We start from the raw sequence: 20,114 nt of genomic DNA on the forward strand, positions 1-20,114 counted from the left end.
TTCTGTCAAAAAAAGCAGCTGTTTTTACAATATTATTTTTTTAAACATTTTTTTACAATTACTGTACCATGTGTTTTTCTCCACTGTCTATTTTCTTTTCCCATGCCATCCCCCCCACGCTTTTCAAAGCCTATGAGACAGAACCAGTTAATCTCTGAAAGCTGCTTTCTGGGGATTGGACTTGAGAAGCTCAGCCATGTTCCCACACGGCGCTCAGATCCTTGTGGTGAGTCAGAGGCGTTTTTTGGGGTCGCCATTACCTCAGCCCGGCCTTTGCAAGGCCAAGGGGGGGAGGCCCACGTGCTTCGGGACCCAGTGGTACACTTAGATAATTTTAGGCCGAGGAGGATTTAATGCTCTTTCAATAGGACCTGCATTCTTTCACTAAGCCCCACCCCCACCCCATGTTTACACTGTGCATTTAAAGCGGCGTCATGCCACTTTAGACCCTCGTGGCTTTGCTCAAAGAAATCCATCGTTTGCTCAAAGAAATCCATCGTTGGTCCAGGGTGCTTAGAGTTGTGAATAGGCCCCCATTCCCCCCCCCCCCATGGCTACAGTCCCCAGAGTTTGGATTTCATGGAAGCTGTTTTTATTTTATTTGCGGGGGTTTCATTTTAAACATTCTGTGGTTCCTTGAGCAATTGGAAAAGGTGTGTGTGTATGTATGTATATAGTGCTTTTTCTAAAAGAAAAAAATGTTCAGGGGTACTCTCATTTTCCTACTCATATTGAAATACTGCCTCTCAATGAGGTGAAACTTAGATTCACAAAATGTTTAAGGGTACGCGTACCCCCAGAAAAAAGCACTGTATAGATTTCTATAAGAGCCCTGCAGGCAAGCTTGGCCCCAAGACACTCTCTGCTGCCTAAGATGACAGACAAGGTGTACAAAAGCCAACCGCACCGGCAGCCAGCTCTCACTTTGGAATCAATGGGGCAGGGTCATCTGAAGGCAGCAGGCTAGGTTGGGGGGTGGGTTATAGGGCAGGCAGTGGTGGTTGGGACTGGTGGGGCAGAAAGCTGGGAGGCCAACAGTAGGTGGAGCCAGAGCCAATGAGAGGCGGAGTCAACTAATTGCAGTTTCCTCCCTCTCTTCCTCCATATTGAGTTGTACAAGAGCAACACTGAGACTAAGGATGGGGAAGCTGACATGCTGTGTCACCCTTTCAACTAATAATAATAATAATAATAATAATAATAATAATAATAATAATAAATTTATTTATACCCCGCCCTTCTGACTGGGCTTCCCCAGCCACTCTGGGTGGCTTCCAAAAAAATATTAAAATACTGTAATACATCAAACATTAAAAGCTTCCCTAAACAGGGCTGATTGTAAGTTTTTTTTAAAAAAACAACAAAATAGGTAGGTCAGTGGGGGCTGCCTGAGGGCAGACTCAGGAGCGGAGGAAGGGGGGTGCGGTGGGTGAGGACCGCCCTGGGTGTCACCACTGAGGGGGATGACAAAATGGCGGGCGGCACTCACTTTGGAGCCTGCAATGCACCCGAGCCATGCATCTCTGCTGGGAGTGATGCGGTGGCTTGGGCGCCCACAGGCTCCGCGCTGCCCCAAATGGTCTGCCCACCGCCTCCCCCTCAGCTGTAGGGCGGCTAAGTGGGAGGAGGCAGCGAGACTCCTCGGCAGCCCCGCGGAGTGTCCTGCCCCGGTTCACCCCGCCCCATGGGTGGCTGGCCCCACCTCTGGGTGCAGGGCACGCGTGCTGCCCCAGGCACCCAATTGGCTTGCTCCGCGGCTGGGCAGACTAAGGTTATTAGGGCAGTATCTTATTTGTAGGGTAACTAGCATCCTATAACCAGCATTCTTGAGTCTAATTAATGCATGAAGGGGTAAACTGTCCTGCCAGGCTTATCAGCTATGCCACTTCCCCTCACCTCAGGAGGAAATGGGCAGCCAAGCCTTTTGTTGTACTCAGTCTACATATGAGGGGCAGCCTCCATGCCACAACTGGAATACTGTGTCCAATTCCGGACACCACCATGGAAGAGGGATGTTGACAAGCTGGATCGTGTGCAGAGGCGGGCGACCAAGATGATCGAGGGTCTGGAAACCATGCCTTATGAAGAACTGTTGAGAGGAGCAGGGTATGTTTTGTTTGGAAAAGAAGTGATAGAGGAGATCTGATAGCCATCTTCAAATATCTAGATGGCTGTCACATGGAAGATGGAACAAGCTTGTTTTCTCCTGCTCTGGAGGGTAGGACTCGAACCTTCAAGTTACAAGAAAGGAGATTCCGACTCAGAATCAGGAAGAACTTTCTGACAGTAAGAGCTGTTCAAGAGTCGAACAGACTCCCTTGGGAGGTTGTGGACGCTCCTTCCTTGGAGGTTTTTGAACATCTGTCACGTATGATCTAGTTGAGATTCCTGCATTGCAGGGGCTGGGCTACACGACCCTTGGGTCTCTTCCAACTCTACAATATTATGATTCTATGATGTACTTAATATTAAGGGTGTGTCCTGCAAACCTTCAGCACACAGGCACTCTCAGGGCAGCTTAACCTCTTGTTATCCTCTTAGGATAAAAACCAATATAAATCAAACAATAAAAACCAGTGAAACAGCAAGAAACAACCGATAAATCATACTGAATACATATATAAAAAAATAAGGAACAGCTAGTAAAAACTATGACTGGCTTAGAAGCCCTAAAAAGTTCTAAATCTGATTGATGGATTGCACTTTCGTACCGCCCACCAACCTGGTCAGTTCACAGAATTATTTTGTAAAAAAAGCACAATCCAGTAATTTTTAAAAAACCCAAAAAGCTGTAAAAACCTTGGAAGAATTGGGCTGCGATCCTATGGGGCTTACTTCTGTGCAGTCATGTAAAGGATTTGCTTTGTAAAAAGCACCCAAAATCCTCCCTGGGGACAGGAGGGGTGCCACTACCAACAAGGCCCCCTCTTGACCACCATGGAGGTGCTTGTGAAAAGGTACACTACCCTCAAGCTCTTGGGAAGAAGAGGGAGATGGTTTTGAAAAGTGCAATCAACATGAATAAATGCACATTCTGTGCAAAGGGACTGTGGAAGGGAACATGAGGATCGTGTTTCTGCGCCTTTCCCACTGCGACCCCCTTGTCTCCTTGAGTTCAGATAACATTGTCATTTCCTTAGGAAAACGACAGGGGAAACCCCAGCCGGCCAGCCTGCTTCCTTAAGGAAAGTAACCAGCAAAATTCCTCGGGTAGCCCAACAAGATGGATTATCGTTCGCAGCTTGACCACATAATGTTGCAACCCAGCATCACTCTTGGCCTCCCAGAGCTGAAGACAAGGCTCAGTTGCCCTCGCTCTGCAGCTAGGCTTCTCTACTCCCCAATTCCCTCTGTGTCATGGATGGGGTGAGGCCTGAGGGACAAAGGAAACCCCTCAAGCTTCTCTGTCTGGCCCACAGATCTCTCCCGAGGCCACATCCTCCTCCGTGGCCTGGATTCGAATCCCGTGTGTTTTTGCCTAGCTGGAATGTGTCCTTGCATTCAGATGATGATTCCTCCTGCTCACCTGGGAAGAAGGAGTGTGTGTGTAGAAACTGCCCTGCCCTTTTTGTTGGGGATTTTAGGGAAAGACCTGCCAAAAAAGTTGAAAAACATCTTCATGTATGCGACAACGGCCACGAGAGTTTTGGTAGCACAAGGATGGAAGACTGAAGAAACCCCAGCTGAAAAATCATGGCAAGAAAAATTGATGGACTATGCAGAACTGGCAAAACTGACATATAAGCTACGGGAATAGCTGTGACTTTAAAGATGAATGGGAACCCTTTACAAAGTATCTGAAGACGCAACAAAGTGAACTGGACTCCTTGGCAGGTTTTGAATAAACATTCACAAACTTTTTATTGATAATAATCAGCTAAATAGTTTGAGGATCTATACAACTTTGTAACATGCAGAAAACAGCATTCTTAGAGAAACCAAGGACTGGAACTGAGGGAAGCCGGGGGGGGGGTTATGTAGGGGGGGAGGGAGAAAAATGGGGGGGGGACAAGGATGATATGTTTTTGGAAAATATGTCTTGTTATAATTTTGAATAAAAAAATTTAAAAAAAGAAAGAAACTGCCTTGCCCATACAAAGGGAACATTTGCATCTAGTGCTGTAGGTGTGGCCCTCAGGAGGTTTTCCCAGAGGGGACTGAGGCCCTCGGAGTGGAAAAGGTTGCTCTCCCTGCCCTGATCTATAACATTATGCTGGGGAAATTGCCCCATCAATTTTCAAATAGTAACAAATTTCCCGGGAACTGTAGTTTGTTCAGGGAATTGCTGGAAATTGAACCTCTGTGAAGAAGGGTCTCCTAACAAATAGCTCTGAATAGCTCAGTTGGCACAGCATGAGATTCTTAATCTCAGGGTTGTGGGTTCAAGCCCCACAATGGACAAAAGATTCCTGCATTGCAGGGGGTTGGACTAGAGGAACCTCATGGTTCCTTCCAACTCTCAGCACCCTTAAGAAACTATAGATCCCAGGGTTTGTTGGTGGGTGGGTGGGGTTCCAGCGAGACAAACAAGAAAGACTAGCAAGCACAAGGCTAAAGTCACTCTGCACCTGTTGAACAAGGACAGAATAGTCAACTCTTTAAGCATGTATAGCACACTCCGTTTAAAAAGAAAAATCTTTGTGGCGAAGAGTTCTGTGTAACCCAAAAGCTTACATTTGCCAACACCACATATGCATCTTAAACAAATTATGTTCATTTGTTCCTGCAAAAATCTGCACCTATCCATTCCTGCTCCCTCATCCCACCCCCTGAAAGGATGTGGGTCGTAGGGTCTGGGTGAGTATCGTACTTCATTCCTTACATCATATGTGTGGTAACTGTGCCCATGTGTCCAGCACCCCAACGTGAGATTTTCAGAATGGTGACCATGAGAATTGGCTTTAAAAAAGGAAAAGGAAAAAAAGAAAACATTCCTTTCTAAACAAATCTTCCGGTATTATTTTACGATAAGCCATCTAGGCTTTTGGGTTCCCCCCCCCCCCCGCCCTTGACTTGACTTTCCGTAAAAGTAAATTCCTTATTGATTTTAATTTTATAATCTTTTACTATTTTATGACTTTGTGCATTATCATTAACTACTTTGATGTACGTGTCTAGGTTTATAAACTTTTTTTTATCATAGTGTGTATTGTGAGTGTCAGTGTGGGTGCAAACTTCCTGGTGACACAGAGTTCTCGCTCAAACAACTGACAGTTTTGACGAAACCACACAAGAATGATCATGCTGTGATACGCCAAGGAATCCTGCTGGCCTGGCATTCTCTCCCCGACAGTGGTCAGCCTAGGTGCCACAGTGTATCAGCCATGTGGAGAAGGATGAAATTAGCATTTTGGGGAAGAATATCTGCTGTAAAGATGAATGTGCTACCTAAGATGTTGTTCTTATTTCAAACAAACCCAGTGATCAGTGGGGTGGGACACTTTAAGGATTGGCAAAAAGCATTATCAAGATTTATCTGGCAGGGGGGAACCAATAATTAAATATAAACTTCTCACAGATATGAAAGAAAGAGGTGGATTCTCCCTACCAGACTTGAAATTATATTATGAGGCGTCCTGCCTTTGCCGGCTGAGGGATTGGATATTGTTGGAAAATACAGACTTACTAGATTTAGAAGGATATGATAACAGATATGGATGGCACACATATTCATGGTACTGTATGACAAAGTCAAAGTTCATAGAAGGTTCCTGAAGCACATAATAAGAAAATCAATTTATGAGATATGGAATAGATAGAATGGTGTGGATCAGCCATGCCATTAAAGAGCATAAGAGCCTGTTGGACCAGGCCAATGGCACCCTCTTCTTACAGTAGGCAACCCATGGCAAGCCTGAAAGCATTCCCAGCAACTGGCACAGTGGAAACAGAACATTGTCAGTGGGCTACGATCGACTTTCTCACCCCAATGCCTAATTGTTTACACCTCAACCTTTCCTCTAACCTAGTAAGTACCAAATGTTTTAACATTTCGCCAAAGAGGAGTTGCCCATCCCCTTGATTACAGACTCACCAAGTGTCCCTATTGTCCAGGGACAGTCCTGACTCAAGGGTTGGTCTGCGTAGATAGGATAATTTTTTCAGCCCAACTTCTATTCCCCATTTCCAGGGTTTCTCTGCACAAGGGGGAAAACATCCTTTGCGGTAACATTTGATTAGCAAATACAGTGGTACCTTGGTCCTCAACTTAATCCGTTCCAGAAGTCCGTTCCAAAACCAAAGCATTCCAAAACCAAGGCGCACTTTCCCATAGAAAGTAATGTAAAATTAATTAATCCGTTCCAGACTTTTTAAAAAAACCCTAAAACAGCAATTTAACATGAATTTTACTATCTAACGAGACCATTGATCCACAAAATGAAAGCGATAATCAACGTACTGTACTGTAAAATAAATAAGACAGTATTGTAGATGATAAAATTAAAATTACTGTATTATTTTTTTCTTACCTGCACTGATGATAGTCATTGTTTGGATGGGGTGCTTTTATCCATTTCCACAGTCACACAATCAATCAATCAGTAGCTGAACTGGGTTCCAGACAGTCACAAAAACAAATTAATTGAAAATGCCTCCAAAACAAACACAAATTAAATAGCAAAAAGAAAAGCGCCGAACTTAAATCTGTTCCAGAAGAAGTCCATTTGACTTCCAAAATGTTCAAAACCCAAGGTACAGCTTCTGATTGGTGCAGATGCCCCAGAAACAATAGCCGACAGCCACATAGGATGTTCGGCTTCCAAAAAGTGTCCAAAAACCAGGACACTTTTGGAGTTTGAGAACCAAAGCGCTTGAAAACCAAGGCGTTTGAGAACCAAGGTACCACTGTAAAACTTTGAACTTGCTTTTCTTTTCTATTTTGGTCTGGTTGTTTATCCTGGTATCCTTGCACCCCCCTTTTTTTGGCAAATAAAAGATCCCCTGCTGTACAGTCTCTGTCCTGATCAGCTTTGGCACACACAGCAAGGCTGTTGTTGAAAGTTCGCTATCCGGTTCCACCACTACCGCCAAACCGGGCTGTAACAGTGTGTCTGAGCTTTCTTACTTAAATTACACAGCATTCTTCTTAATTGGGCAGGACTGACCTTTCGGGAACTTGTGAGTGAAGCATGTCAAGGTTTGGTCTAAGTACTTTTTGTAGTCCTTCCAATGCATAATGCTCCCAAACCAGTTTTGATAATGAATAATTATTTAACTAATCATTTATATTTTAACTAATTCATAGATCAAGCAATTACAGTCACATATCCAGCTGCTCTTTGGAGATACTGAAGGATAAAATATGCAGTGATCAAAAGCTGTCCATTTCAACTGTACTTGGAAGTCAGTTCCCTGGAACATAGTGGGTCTCACTTTTAAGTAAATAGGCTCACGCTGCACAGCTTAAGGCAATTCATTGAAACCGCTAAAGGTTTCAGCCACATTTAAGTTTATTTTTCTGTTATATTTTCCAAAAACAAAAAAACATTTTTTTTTTAAAAAAATCTATTTTTATTATTGGATCAGCTTCAAGAGGTGTCAGAAGAAGCACTCTGGATACTCGGGGATGGGATGGCCCAAAAGAAGAAATTGCATAGGTCCCAAAATTGTTTTCTGCTAATTTTAAACAAATTTGTTTGTTTTTTTAAAAATAACACTTAATTCTGAGACCCCCAATATTATAATAACGACGTAAAATGGACCCACACTTTAAAATCCCGGGGGGGGGGGCTGAATTCCACCCCTGTATGGATCTTTCCTAAATAAAATGAATCCATGATTTCCAGTTCTCCGAACTCTTCATAATTCAGCTTCTCCTATGTTGTGGTCTTTTTTCCCCTCTCTTTACTGACCTGCTGTTTTGTAATCATTTAATGCACCGGTTTTTTAACTTGGCTGCTTTTCATGTTTGGATTGGCTCTGGAAAATCCTTGAAGACAGAAATATTTGGATGGAGTTGAATTAAATCACAAGGGTCTTCAGCTTCCTCTCTCTGATCTTCCCACCCTAGCCCCAAAATCCAAAAATGTAACCGCGGCTCCTTTAAGTCCCACGAGCTGACTTTTGGCCCTGGGGCAAGTGGACGGCCATTCATCGGTATCCCAAGGAGAAGGGGGCGGAGAGAGGCATGCGGCCCGCGGGCCGTGCCCTCTCGCCTGCCCCTTGATCTGCCCGCGCCCAGTTACCCCCGCGGACGAGCGGCTGGTCAGCGCCAAGTTTCGTGGAGGTGGGGGGGGGGGAGAGAAAAGGGAGAGGAGATTAGATTCCTTGTTCCGGGAACGGAGGCATGTGTGATCTCAGCCTCCTGGAATCCGCGAGTCGCCTGCGATCCCGGGATAGGACGAGGGAGGCGGCGCGGGGGGGTGGGGGGAGGAAACCCGAGTCCTATAAGAAGCGCGCCGCGACGAAGGTGCAACAAGTGGAGGTGATCCGAGGCTCCAAAGGCGCTGGTGCAAGAATGGAGGTGCTTTCAGGTAGGGGGAAATTGCCAGGAAACTTGGGAAAGGGGGGGGGGTGCGTGTAGAGGTAAATCTTTCCGCAAGTCCTGTAAATCCCTTCTCCCACCCGCAGCAAAAAGGAGAATGGCTCGATCGAGTTCTTGCTCTGGAAGTTTGCAAAGTTTGCAAATAGAAGTCAGACAGCGATGGGGGAAGAGATGCAGAGAGTTGCCCCCCTTAAAGGCAGCTTCGATTGGAGACGTTATGGAAGGATCATTGCCATATTCTTTTTAAAGCTTTTATCTGCCTATCAGGCTGGTGTTGTTTGTCCTGATAAGTTGGCAAAAAAGGAGCTCTTTTTTTCTTAAAAAATGCTTAGGTGTACTCTCATTTTGACTCCAGAAAATCACCATTTTATAGTTCAGGTTGGGAAAAATAAATACAGGTAATGTGCAAAAGTACTGTACAAAGATTCGCAAAATGTTCTGCGTACCCCCAGAAAAAAAAACACTGGCAAAAAGGAAATGGGGAATCCCGAGTTGGGATGAGGGAAGCACTCCTGCAGGAGCTCCTAGGAGCAGGAGTGGGTAGGAAAAATTGACTGTCCCCTCCTGATTTACTTTTTTTTAATTGTCTGGAGTTTTATTATTATTATAACCTAACTTCAGCTATCCTCTTGTGAGGCAGGCTTTTCCCTTGTTTTTAAAACCAGGTCCTCTGTGCCTTTTAACAGCTGTTTAACGGGCAGGGATTCAGCTGGTAAATCTCTCCCGTGAGCCCATTTGAGAGAGAGAAAATGAACTACTATACCTGTCTCACAGGTCTTAAATGCGGAAGAAGCCTGCCTGAAAAGCAGTTAATCTAATGTAGTTAAGAATTCTGTGACTTTTTGTGTAATAAAAGTAATAATCGAATGGTAGTTCTGCCTTGGCTTCAGCTGACCCAGGCTGGTAAGAGAAAGGAAGTTTTTATCAGGGAGAATCATCAGGGCCAACTTTTGTTTGAACTTGCGCAGTGTACACAAGTTAAAACATCTTGGCATCTGCATGAATGAGTCTAGAGCATCTGGATGCTATGAATAAGACAAGTCTTTGGTTCAGATTTTCCCATTAGCAGTATGCTCTACAGAAGAAGCTGGTGGAAAATTAACTCAGGGTAAATATGCCAAATCCAAACTCTGTTCTGGAACGGGGCTACTGCTGGCTTAGCCGGCAGAAGGAGCACAAATCTTTAAATGGTGTTTTTGCTGGCTTAATTTATGCCAGGTTCACAAGTCAAAACGCTGAGCTGGCTGGGTTTAGGATCTGGCCTAAGTCCTCTTTTTGGGTCCTGCCTGTGCCACACCCCTGGAAACCCCTTTCTAGGGCTTACACCAGCCAGAGACCCTAATCCCACTCAACTCAGTGGAGCAGGACCCAGCCAGCTGAGCCCACCAACATAAGCCCTGAAAAGGCAAGGGGAGCATAGCTGTCAACTTTTCCTTTTTCTTGCGAGGAATCCTATTCAGAATAAGGGAAGTTCGCTTTAAAAAGGGGGAAAGTTAACAGCTATGGAGGGGAGAGGTTCTGGGATGGGACTAGAGAGTGGGGACTTAAGCAGGATCCTGACATGGTTCCATGTGGACCAGCAACCTGCCATAAGTTATACCACAAAAAGGGTGGTGTTAACTCGAACACCATTTTAAAGGCTTGTTTCCCCCTCTGCCAGGTTTAGACTGACAGCCGAGCGGCTGCATTCACTTGACCAAATTCCCAAGTTGTGCAGACATGTTCTTGATGTTCATTATGGGGAAGAAGCTCATAAAACATGGTTAAGTAATACAGTGGTACCTCGGGTTACATACGCTTCAGGTTACATACGCTTCAGGTTACAGACTCCGCTAACCAAGAAATATTAGCTCAGGTTAAGAACTTTGCTTCAGGATGAGAACAGAAATCGTGCTCTGGCAGTGCAGTGGCAGCAGGAGGCCCCATTAGCTAAAGTGGTGCTTCAGGTTCAGAAGAGTTTCAGGTTAAGAACGGACCTCCAGAACGAATTAAGTACTTAACCCGAGGTACCACTGTACTGTACTTCAGATGTACGGTATCTCTTATGTCAACTGTCAAAAGTTGGTAGCAGAGGGCAGGCTGCTGGGTGGTTGGGACGGGCAACCCATTTGCTCAACTCTTTCCATACTAGGTGGTAAATGGTTAAGCTGATTCCACTCTCCACTTTCCCTTTCTAATCTTTCCTGTCCAAGCCAGAATTGTAAAACCTGAGCAATTTCCTTTTCTCCTTCCCTGCCTTCCTGGAGAGCAATGAATGAGAGATAAATCTTTGCACATATCTCCCCTGCAGTACCTGAGGCCAAAGTTAAACATTCACCAGAAGGAAATTTCGCTTCTTCTTGGGGGACTGCTATGCCTGGCCATGGAGTGCCAGTGTGTGCTTTGCACTTAAGATGGCTGGGTGCTATTCTTGGCATTCCCCCCCTTGAAGGATCACAGCTGCGGATGGCAAAGATCTCTCTTGACTTCCAAGACTGCATACAGGCCATGCTACATGTCAAACACCTGACAAAAGATTCCCTAGAATGGTAGTTTGTTAAGGGTACTGGGAATGGTAGCTCTGCGAGGGTGGACTACAGATAAAAAGGTAAAGGGACCCCTGACCATTAGGTCCAGTCGTGACCGACTCTGGGGTTGCAGCGCTCATCTCACTTTACTGGCCGAGGGAGCCGGCGTACAGCTTCCGTGTCATGTGGCCAGCATGACTAATCCGCTTCTGGCAAACCAGAGCAGCACACAGAAACGCCGTTTACCTTCCTGCCGAAGTGCTACCTACTTATCTATTTGCACTTTGACGTGCTTTCGAACTGCTAAGTTGGCAGGAGCAGGGACTGAGCAACGGGAGCTCACCCCATCGCAGGGATTCGAACCACCGACCTTCTGATCAGCAAGTCCTAGACTCTGTGGTTTAACCCACAGCGCCACCCTTGTCCCGGACTACAGATACTTTGGTGCATATAATGTGCTTTAAATGTTAGGTACCGGTATGTGCACAGCCCCCAATGCCATATTGTCTAGTATTCTGTTTAGCAATAGCAGCCAACCAAATATCCCCAGGAAGCCCCCAAGCACAGCAGGAAATAATTTGCCCTCCCTGTTCTTTTGCACAATCCTAGCATCTGATTATTATTATCCCTGAACACAAGAGGTTCCATTTAGTTAATGGGAAAAAGAGAGACATAGCAGAGGCTTATTTAAAAAGCTTAAGCCTCTGCAACTCACCTCACCCAAGCAATTTTATTTTGTCCTTTCATCTGTTTCTTGAATCCTCCTAGGAGTTCAAAGGGACATACATAGTTCTCATCCTGCCTGTTTCATCCTCAAAACAACCCTGTGAGGTAGCTTAGGCCGAGAGCGAGTGATTTGGCCCAAGATCACCCAGAATGGGGATTGAAACCCAGGTCTGCCAGGTCATAGTCCAAAGCTCTAACCACTACACCACACGAGCCCCAGGCCCCCAAACTCTCCATCCGGCCCTCATAGAGAAAATGCTTCAGCCTTTTAGACATCTTCGTTTCCTTTTTCTAACTTGGAAACCCAAGACCCTGGGAAGTTGCTGCTTTGCTTAAGGCAGCAGGTAGACCTGGGTAATAATTGTTCGGTGTATTTTTTTTCCCCCTTTTCAAAACTGGGGGAATCGCCCATCCCACCATTTCTTCATCCCTATGTGTAACCTGAAACTAGCACCCAGAAAGAGCCTCGTAACTAATTAAGTCTGCTGCCTCTTCCTACGCTCAGACTTTATGGCTTCGACGCCAATTCAGCTTCTCTCTCCTCCTCTGCCCCCACAAGGCTTAGCACCTAGCCTGATGAAGAGCTCTGGGGAACTCTAAAGCTTGCACACTCTTTTGGGACCAGCCCCACAATGCCAGGAATTAAAATGCATTTTGAAATGTCTGGAAATAAAAGCTATTGCCCTCCTGTGGACTGCGAAATGTCTTCTAGAAATTGGTCGCCTTGCATAAACCGTCACACCCTCCTCTATTTCCAGGGAGCTTCTCTGTGGGGTTCCCTGCAGTTCCTTCCCACACATAACTCCTGGGTTGTCCTCCCCACCTCTCAGCTTCTTCCGAGATAGAAACACAGGACACTGCTTCCTTCATCTACTCTGACTGGCACCTGTCCTTCCCCCAGGTTTCAGACAGGAGCTTTTGCAAGCCCTACCTGGAGATACCAGGTTGAACCTTTGACCTTCTGTATGCAAAGCAGACGCTCTACCCACAGAGCTACTCTGCCCTTACCCAAGATGTCTGTGATTGCTGCATGAGAGGGTGGGGAGACCAAATTGCTTGGTTGACGAAAATCGTTTAATTGAGGAAATTCGTAGAAGGATTAGAATGCTTCTGATGTGCTGTTAATAATCTGTGCATACAAATTGTCTCAGTGAGAAGGGTGGAGTGTGCCTGATAAGGACAGGCAGGAAGCCCTTGAGCTGTCTGTGATGTGTGTAGATAAGTTGATGCTGTGGTTTTCCCACTCAGAGGAAAGTGATGTGGACTTTGCCTCTGGTAACCTGGGTCAGAAATCTGATATGGGAGTGCTATTTTTGTTTAAGTCTCTTCTTTGTGTATTTGTATTTGTGTGTGTATGTATACAGTACTTAAAAATCAATTTGCATATCACTTGCCCTTAAAGTACCCTTGCAAAGTAGGTCAGCTAAAAGGTTTCGCCCTTAGGTACAGACTCCAAAATACAAAACTGCAGGTCCATTCATTCCATCAGCTGTGAAGACTGCTGGTGTGCCTAAGTGAAATGCAGTTTAATGGGAAAGCTCTTCACTCTTCAATATACTGGTTCCAGAATTGGCCTCCATAGTCACTTAAGGACTCACTGTTAAAACTGTATTCATGGAAGACAATCTTACTCGGCTAGGAGTGATCACCAAAGTAGAAGAACATGCCACACACCCCATTTCCCAGCAGTGTGAGATTCCCAGGGTTCCAGACGCTTGCTCATGTTTCTTTCAGAAACTGGGCATGGCAGAGACTGTGATGTCTTTATGATGTATGGATTTATTACACATATATTCAACCTGTACCTACATGGAGGGATTACAGAGCATTCACATCCTGTGAGGGTCTGGCCTCCCCCTTAAGGGCAGCATTGGAGTCAAAGGACAGCAAAAAGTCTGTCCTCTGTGCCTCTTAGTTCCAGCCTGTCATTCCCAGCCCCTCCTTCTCCTCCTTCTTGCTGCCAACCCACTCGAAGGACCTCCATCATTCAAAGTTGAAACCCTAAACCTGGCATTTGCCTCTGCCCACAAGCACCCAACAAGAAGGCCACCCCCCCCCCCCGCTCCCCTTTGCCTGCAATCTTGCCTTCCTTGATGGGTTTCCTTGATGGGTCATTATAGTACTGGCTTTTGTCTCCTGCTAATGGCCCATCCAGCTAGCTCTGCATAACAAAATCCAGGTGTTTCTGTGTTTGGCAAAGTTTAATCGCACCTTGATTAATTCTTACTTTTACTAAATCCAGGAATTATGGGGGAATCTGGCCCACCACATATCCATAGCAATGTTTTAAAAGGGGGATATTGCAACGTTCTAGAAGTTTTGCACTTTTTTGCAGATATAACTATGCTTGGCGTACTCGAGTTTTTAAAAACATTCTCTGTCTGATCTTTTAGAGGCGAACACAAAAGCCATATATTTATGATTTTGTTGGGTTTTGTTCTGTGGTTTTGAAAGTTGTCTTGAGAGCTTCCTAACTAAGTGGCCCATAAATATTATATTTAAGACTGTTTTCAGTTCCATTTGACTCCTGAGCGCTGAGCGGGGGGGGGGGGGGGTTTCCAATATGGGGAGTTGTAGTTTTTTGGATCCCAGCCAACTTCAGGCATTTCCAGTAGTGGGGAGTTGTGACTCTGAACACATACACACTGCCCTATTTGCCCTCTCCCAAAGTGATTTAGCATGCCAGTATAGAATAGGGAGCCATTGTTTAGAGTGTTGGACTCCAAGACCTGGAGGTCCCCCCTCAGAGGTGAAGCTCTCTAGGTAACTTTGGGCCAGTTGCTGTCTCTTAGTCTAACCTACCTCACAGGTAGCATAAAGGGAGGAAGGCTCCTTGGAGGAAAATTGGGATGTGTATATGTACAGGTAATAAATAAGGTGTGAGAGGTGTCATTGCTACTTTCTAGAAAACCCCAAAGGTTCCCTGGGTGCACGCTGCTCGTTGCATGGTTCTTTGGGACCTTGCCTGTGTCTGTTGGGGGTTACACTCTGGGGGAAACCAGTTTGCCTCTTTCGTCTTTTCCAGCCCTCTCCCCTCACAAGCATCTGCAGAGGCCCACCTTGAGGTTTACTATGGGCTGTGAGCTTGCCCAACGCACCATCTTAACTTTCTACTTGCTTTTTGTCTACAGTGGACTTGCCAAACCACCTTTCGTCATCACCACCATCTCTCTCCCAGCAAGAAATCGCACTCGGGATCAAAAATGCATACAACCTGGCCATCAACATGCAGGCTGGCGCAAAACAGCTGCTAGCAGACTATGTGAGTCCTGAGAACCTGAGAGAGAAATGAACATATTCTTGGAGTGTGTGTGTGTGTGTGTGTGTGTGTGTGTGTGTGTGTTCAGCTAAGCACTGAAATTAATGAGCCTAAGACAGCCATGTCCTTTTACTTCAATATTGATTGATTGCTTTTATATCTCACGTTTTTCACCAACCCTGTGAGAGGTAGGTTAGGCTAAGGGGCAGTGGCTGGCCCCAGGTCACCCCATGAGCTTGTGTAAGTCACTTTGAGATCCCTTGGTGCAAAAATGTGGCTACAATAAAGCCAGCTATGCATGGAAAGACAGCCAGCCTTTTTCCTGAATCCCAGCGAGGATTTGAAACCTGATCTCCCAGGTCCTAGTCTGACGCTCTAAACATGAGGCCGCACTGGCTCTCCTCCGATCTGACTAGCCTTGTGTGTAAAATGATACTGGTTTGCCTTAACTCTGAGCACAGGACAGGGGCTGACGCAGGTGCGGACAGCCAAGCTGCAGTAACTTGGCCCGTGATCAGAGGCACGTTGTGTTTGAATTGTCTCCTCTTCCCCCATCCCCACCTCCTTAGATCATCTCCTGGTTTGCGATTTCCCTGTAGCTCAGCGAGTCACCTTGGCCTAGCCTCGGAATATCTCAGCCAAACAACAACGTTACAAAAGGGTGTTTGTGAAGACAAAATGCGATTGTCTCATCTGCCGGTACCTTAGAGAAAGGGTGGGGTACAGAATCCAGGAACCCGAACGTCAAGGCTTAAGAGCTCTGACCGTCCTGCGTGTCTTTTCATTTCTCAGATGTCTATTCAGGACGAACCCTTCACAAATGCCGGTTTCAACCCTCCCGTCGAGCCCTTCCCAGGCCTGCCGTCGCCATCCCTTCCCCCCAGCGCCTGGCTGGACCTTAGCGACGTCGAACGCCTGCAGCAGAACTTCACAGCCTTCTCCAATTTGCCAGACTTCCTGTCTGCCGTCAAAAGCCAACAGGAGGTGATGAACTCCGATGCCAGTGACCTGCACCACCAGCTCACGTTGTCGCGCCTGCAGTGCCTTGGTCTGTCGAACCACCTTGCATCCATCATGGCCTCCATGGGCCTCGTACCTGCTCCGGCGACGCCGGCTGAGCCGCCGGGACTTGGCAGCTCCTTTTTCATGAAATTTTCCGGCTACCGCGTTTGCCATCTCTACCGGGATTGGGTCCTCCGTTGCGTAAAGGACCTGTCCCTCCTGGCTGACAGATACCCTGTCCCCTCGCTCTGAGGGGAAATTGTGTGGTGTTGTTTGTACCATCCCAGTTGGCTTCTGTTTTTGTGTTGGTGAGGGGAAGTCAGGAGAGTAGTAAACTTTTTCTCTCTGCCCACGGGAAGGCTGAAGGAATGAAACGCCCTTCCCTTGTGAGGAATGCTTTTCTCATGTAGCTGCCCCAGCAAAGCAATGCTGAACTGCCTCCATCTTGCCTATCTCCATATTCTCATTCTTGTCCTTCTTGTCTTAAAAAAAAATAAATCCAGAATATGAAAGGAGAAAATGTTTGCAGAGGAGCAGCATTGGCTCTTCTGCCTTTTGGCAGGGCCTTAATGCCTTTGTTCATTGTGAGACTAGAGAGATGGCGATTTTGTGAGAGCAACTTTGGCCTCTCAATATGGAAGAGGTTCTCGAGGGGAGCAGGGTATCTGGTTCCAATTTTCCCCCTCCCTGTAACACTGAACACTAAGAAACATGATGCTCAAAGGCAGTGGAAAGCCAATATAGCCTATGTGCCTTTTCTTATCCTCTGTGTGGCGCATTTAGAAATTCAACAGGTAAAGAAAACCTGTAGGCCCTGTAGATTGCTAATGGGAGAAGCATGAACCTACTGCAGTTATTCCCATCACAGTTGTTAAAGGTGCAGAGCGGAGGTGGGGAAAGGTGATTAAGATGGAGTCCTTATGAGCAAGGCTTTTTGTGGCATTATTCCCTTTCAATCTGAACACCTTTCTACTGGACAGTGAGACACATTGAAAGAGGCTGTGTGTAGTTCAAATCCCTTCCTCAGGCCCTAACCTAACAGGGTTATTGTGAGGATGAAATGAGGAGGGGCAGAGCCCTATAGGCCACCTTGAGCTCCTTGGAGGCTATAAATGTAATAATGATTATTTTTTTTCCCATTGGTTCCTCAGTGCCGAGTTGGTTCTCTCAGAGAATTATCTTGAGGGAGAAACCATTACCTATTTCATGGTATTATCTTGAGGGAGAAACCATTACCTATTTCATGGTATCTTGTTAACCCTTAATAGCCCTTCTGACCCCACCCTTTTCTCTAGTTATGGGGAGGAAAAGGCCTCTTTCTGTGCAAACTCTGGTTTTGAGAAAGCTGTTCTCTTCAGGGCTTTCGACCCTTTAGTTTCTACTGTATGTGTTATTTTTATATTAATTATATATGTGGATATATTTATATAGCTGCAGCCTAATTATGTGAATATTGTTAAATTAAACTATTTTTAGTAGGAAGACCAGTCATTGTGACTTTTCTCTGCCACGGTGGGGAATAGAGCTCACGTAATAAACTTCTGTCAGGTTGCTTTTATTTCCCGAACCTATGGAAGCAAGCATTCGAACGGTATATGGAAGGGGTGCCCAAGGAAGGGCTTGTGGCTGCATCCATGCGCACAGATACCTCCCCTGTGGCCAACACCGTCCTCTTACGATGCTGAAATTAGGCTTGAAAGAAGCATTTTATTAGAGTTCACAGGATAGGCTTGGGGGTGGGGGGGTGCTCTGTTGCAGAATCTGTGGGTGTGTGACTTTCAAATGTGCCCCTAGGCCCCAAAGAGGTTTGTTTCTGTCAGAGGCCTTCTTGGGCCTGCCAAGGGTGCCTTTCCCTCACTGCCTAATAAATAGCCCTGTGCGTCGAGGTCGAGGGGCCGAGGCTGTCAAGTCCAGAGCATGGGGCAAGCAGGGAGTCTTGTGCCTCTGAAGCCTTTTGGAGAAAACATGTTAACTCCAGCCTGGCAAGTGAGTCTCATCTACAGAGGGGACCAAGGGCAAGAGAAGAACTGCACGCACGGCCGTTATCTCTGCTGAAAAGTGCACCCAGCAGGTGCGACAATTAACTTCATCTGGAAAATCCCTCCATGTTCCATCGTGATAGGCACTGTTGCTGCCACTGAGGCAGGCAAGCGAGGCGCTGGCTAAAAAAGGCAGCAAGCAAACAGTCACGAGGCAGGCGAAGCAGCCCTGACAGCGGCAGCAGCAGCTCAGAAGGGAAGCGACCCCCAGCTTGCAGGCTTCCGTCTACAATTTTTGTCCCAGTATTTTTTGTGGTCTTGGCTGCCAAAGGAGGCAATGTGGCCCATGGGATGGACCACCCTGGCCTAGAAGCTGAATCACCCCCATAAACAAGCACACAGACACTTCTTCCTAAATACTGTACTGACTTAACGAATCCAACTTAGGCGGTGGTGTACCAAACTGGAAGCCAGAACACTTCAGCATTTTTCAACATCTTTCTCCGCCGTTTAAGTGGAAGTGAAGTGAGCGGTATTTTACTACGACGCGGCTGTGTTACAGAGCTTTGGGCCCACTGTCAACTTCAGGGTCTATATAAACAAGTGCCAAAATACAGTGAAAACAGTTTCCAAAACTGCAGAAGTGTGTGCTGCCTGTGTAGAAAACTGGCAGGGAACAGCTGTCTCTGTGCGTGGAGACATGCAGTTCTGAGCAAATACAGTATTTGGCAGGGAACAGAACTCATTTCAGCAGTGTCTCTATGTGTGTGTAGATAAAACCAGAAACTTGCATATAAACAACTTCTGGCTCAGTAACTGACCCTACGCCATGCACGCATTATGAAGAGGAATTTATGCTGCCTGCTGTGTTACTTTTCCCCAAAAGGGCTTGTCCTAAGCCAATATAAAAGCCAAGAGGGGGCTGGGAATCCTGTTGTCCTCCAGTTTCTGGACTACACCTGCATACACACCATACATTTAAAGCACATTCTCCACCACACACACACAAAATGGATCCTGGGAATTGCATTTTAAGGGTGCTGGGACTCATAGTTCTGTTAAGGGGTAAATTACAGCTCCCAGGATGGGGCAAGGATGATAAGTTCCTTATCTCCGATATACCAGAAGCACGCAGAACATGCATCACCATCTGCTGCACAAGCAGCATACACACAGCATTTCATACACAAGCGTTTTTTGGACACTAGGGAGATTGTGCAACCACTTCCCACTCTGGAAACACTGATGGCGAGGTAGGGGCAGCTAAATCCCAAAGGACCAGGAGTTTAGTAGCTCACACTAACAAAATATTAAACTGCCCGCCTAACGCTAGGCAAAAAAACCCACAACACCCCAGGATAATGATTTTCAAGAAACCAGGCACTGTTGGTGTGTACATAACTAGGTTATAAGTTGCATAGCCGGACTGAAAGTGGCTGGGCAGGACTTGGTGGAATTCAGGCGAGGAAGTTCAGGAGGGCAGATTGCTGTGGCTTGAGCAGCCTGCAAGCTTCATCCCAGTGGACAGGGACAGAGAGACAAGCAGGAGAACAGGAGATACAGGTCCCAGCACTGCCAGGCTGGAACTTTTGGAGAAGGACCATAGCTCAGTTGAAGAGCATATGCTTTTGAGTGCAGGTCCCAATTCTTTCTGCAGCATCTTCAGTTAAAGCATCAGGTTATGGCAGGGGCTGTAAAAGCAGGCCCAGCGCAAGCAGCCAGCCAAGTAGGACAAGGCCCCAGGTTCTTGGAAGGGCCCCAAGTCAGCCTGATCCAGCTGTGCCCTCCTGGCCTGGCCCCTGGATGCTCTTTGGCAGTGGGTGTTGTAGCTCAGCTCCCATCCACAGTGGCTGACTGCCATTTTAAGTTATCCAAAATGTAAGACCCTGGCCCACAGATATATGAAATTTTCTGATATTATAGGTTTCTGGTCCAAGTAAGACCTGGGATGCTGCCATGGGCTCCCCCCAAATCTGGTGCCAACCCCGTGTAAAACACATCTCCCCGAAAAACCACCACTGCCAGTCTGTATAGCAGAGGGCAATTCTAAGCTAGAAGCTCAAGCAGGCTGACCTGACAGAACGCTTTTTCACATGCCTTAAAAATAGTAATAATAACAACCCTCACGACAGGAAGAATAAATTATGCCAGAGCAA

At 46.3% G+C, this 20,114-nt stretch overlaps 1 protein-coding gene across 1 annotated transcript; it reads left to right on the forward strand.

Annotated features, from left to right (window-relative positions):
* Nucleotides 1-8,272: 8,272 nt before the first annotated feature.
* Nucleotides 8,273-16,231, forward strand: LOC309326496 (cardiotrophin-1-like; the record flags this gene model as incomplete). Its single annotated transcript, XM_081835299.1, is given in 4 exon segments — nucleotides 8,273-8,474; nucleotides 14,850-14,998; nucleotides 15,001-15,033; nucleotides 15,770-16,231. Coding segments are annotated over 4 exon segments (831 nt in total). The 5' UTR covers nucleotides 8,273-8,287.
* Nucleotides 16,232-20,114: the final 3,883 nt, after the last annotated feature.

Source organism: Podarcis erhardii (genome assembly GCF_964252035.2).
Source record: "Podarcis erhardii genome assembly, chromosome: 13".
NCBI classification, from domain to species: domain Eukaryota; kingdom Metazoa; phylum Chordata; class Lepidosauria; order Squamata; family Lacertidae; genus Podarcis; species Podarcis erhardii.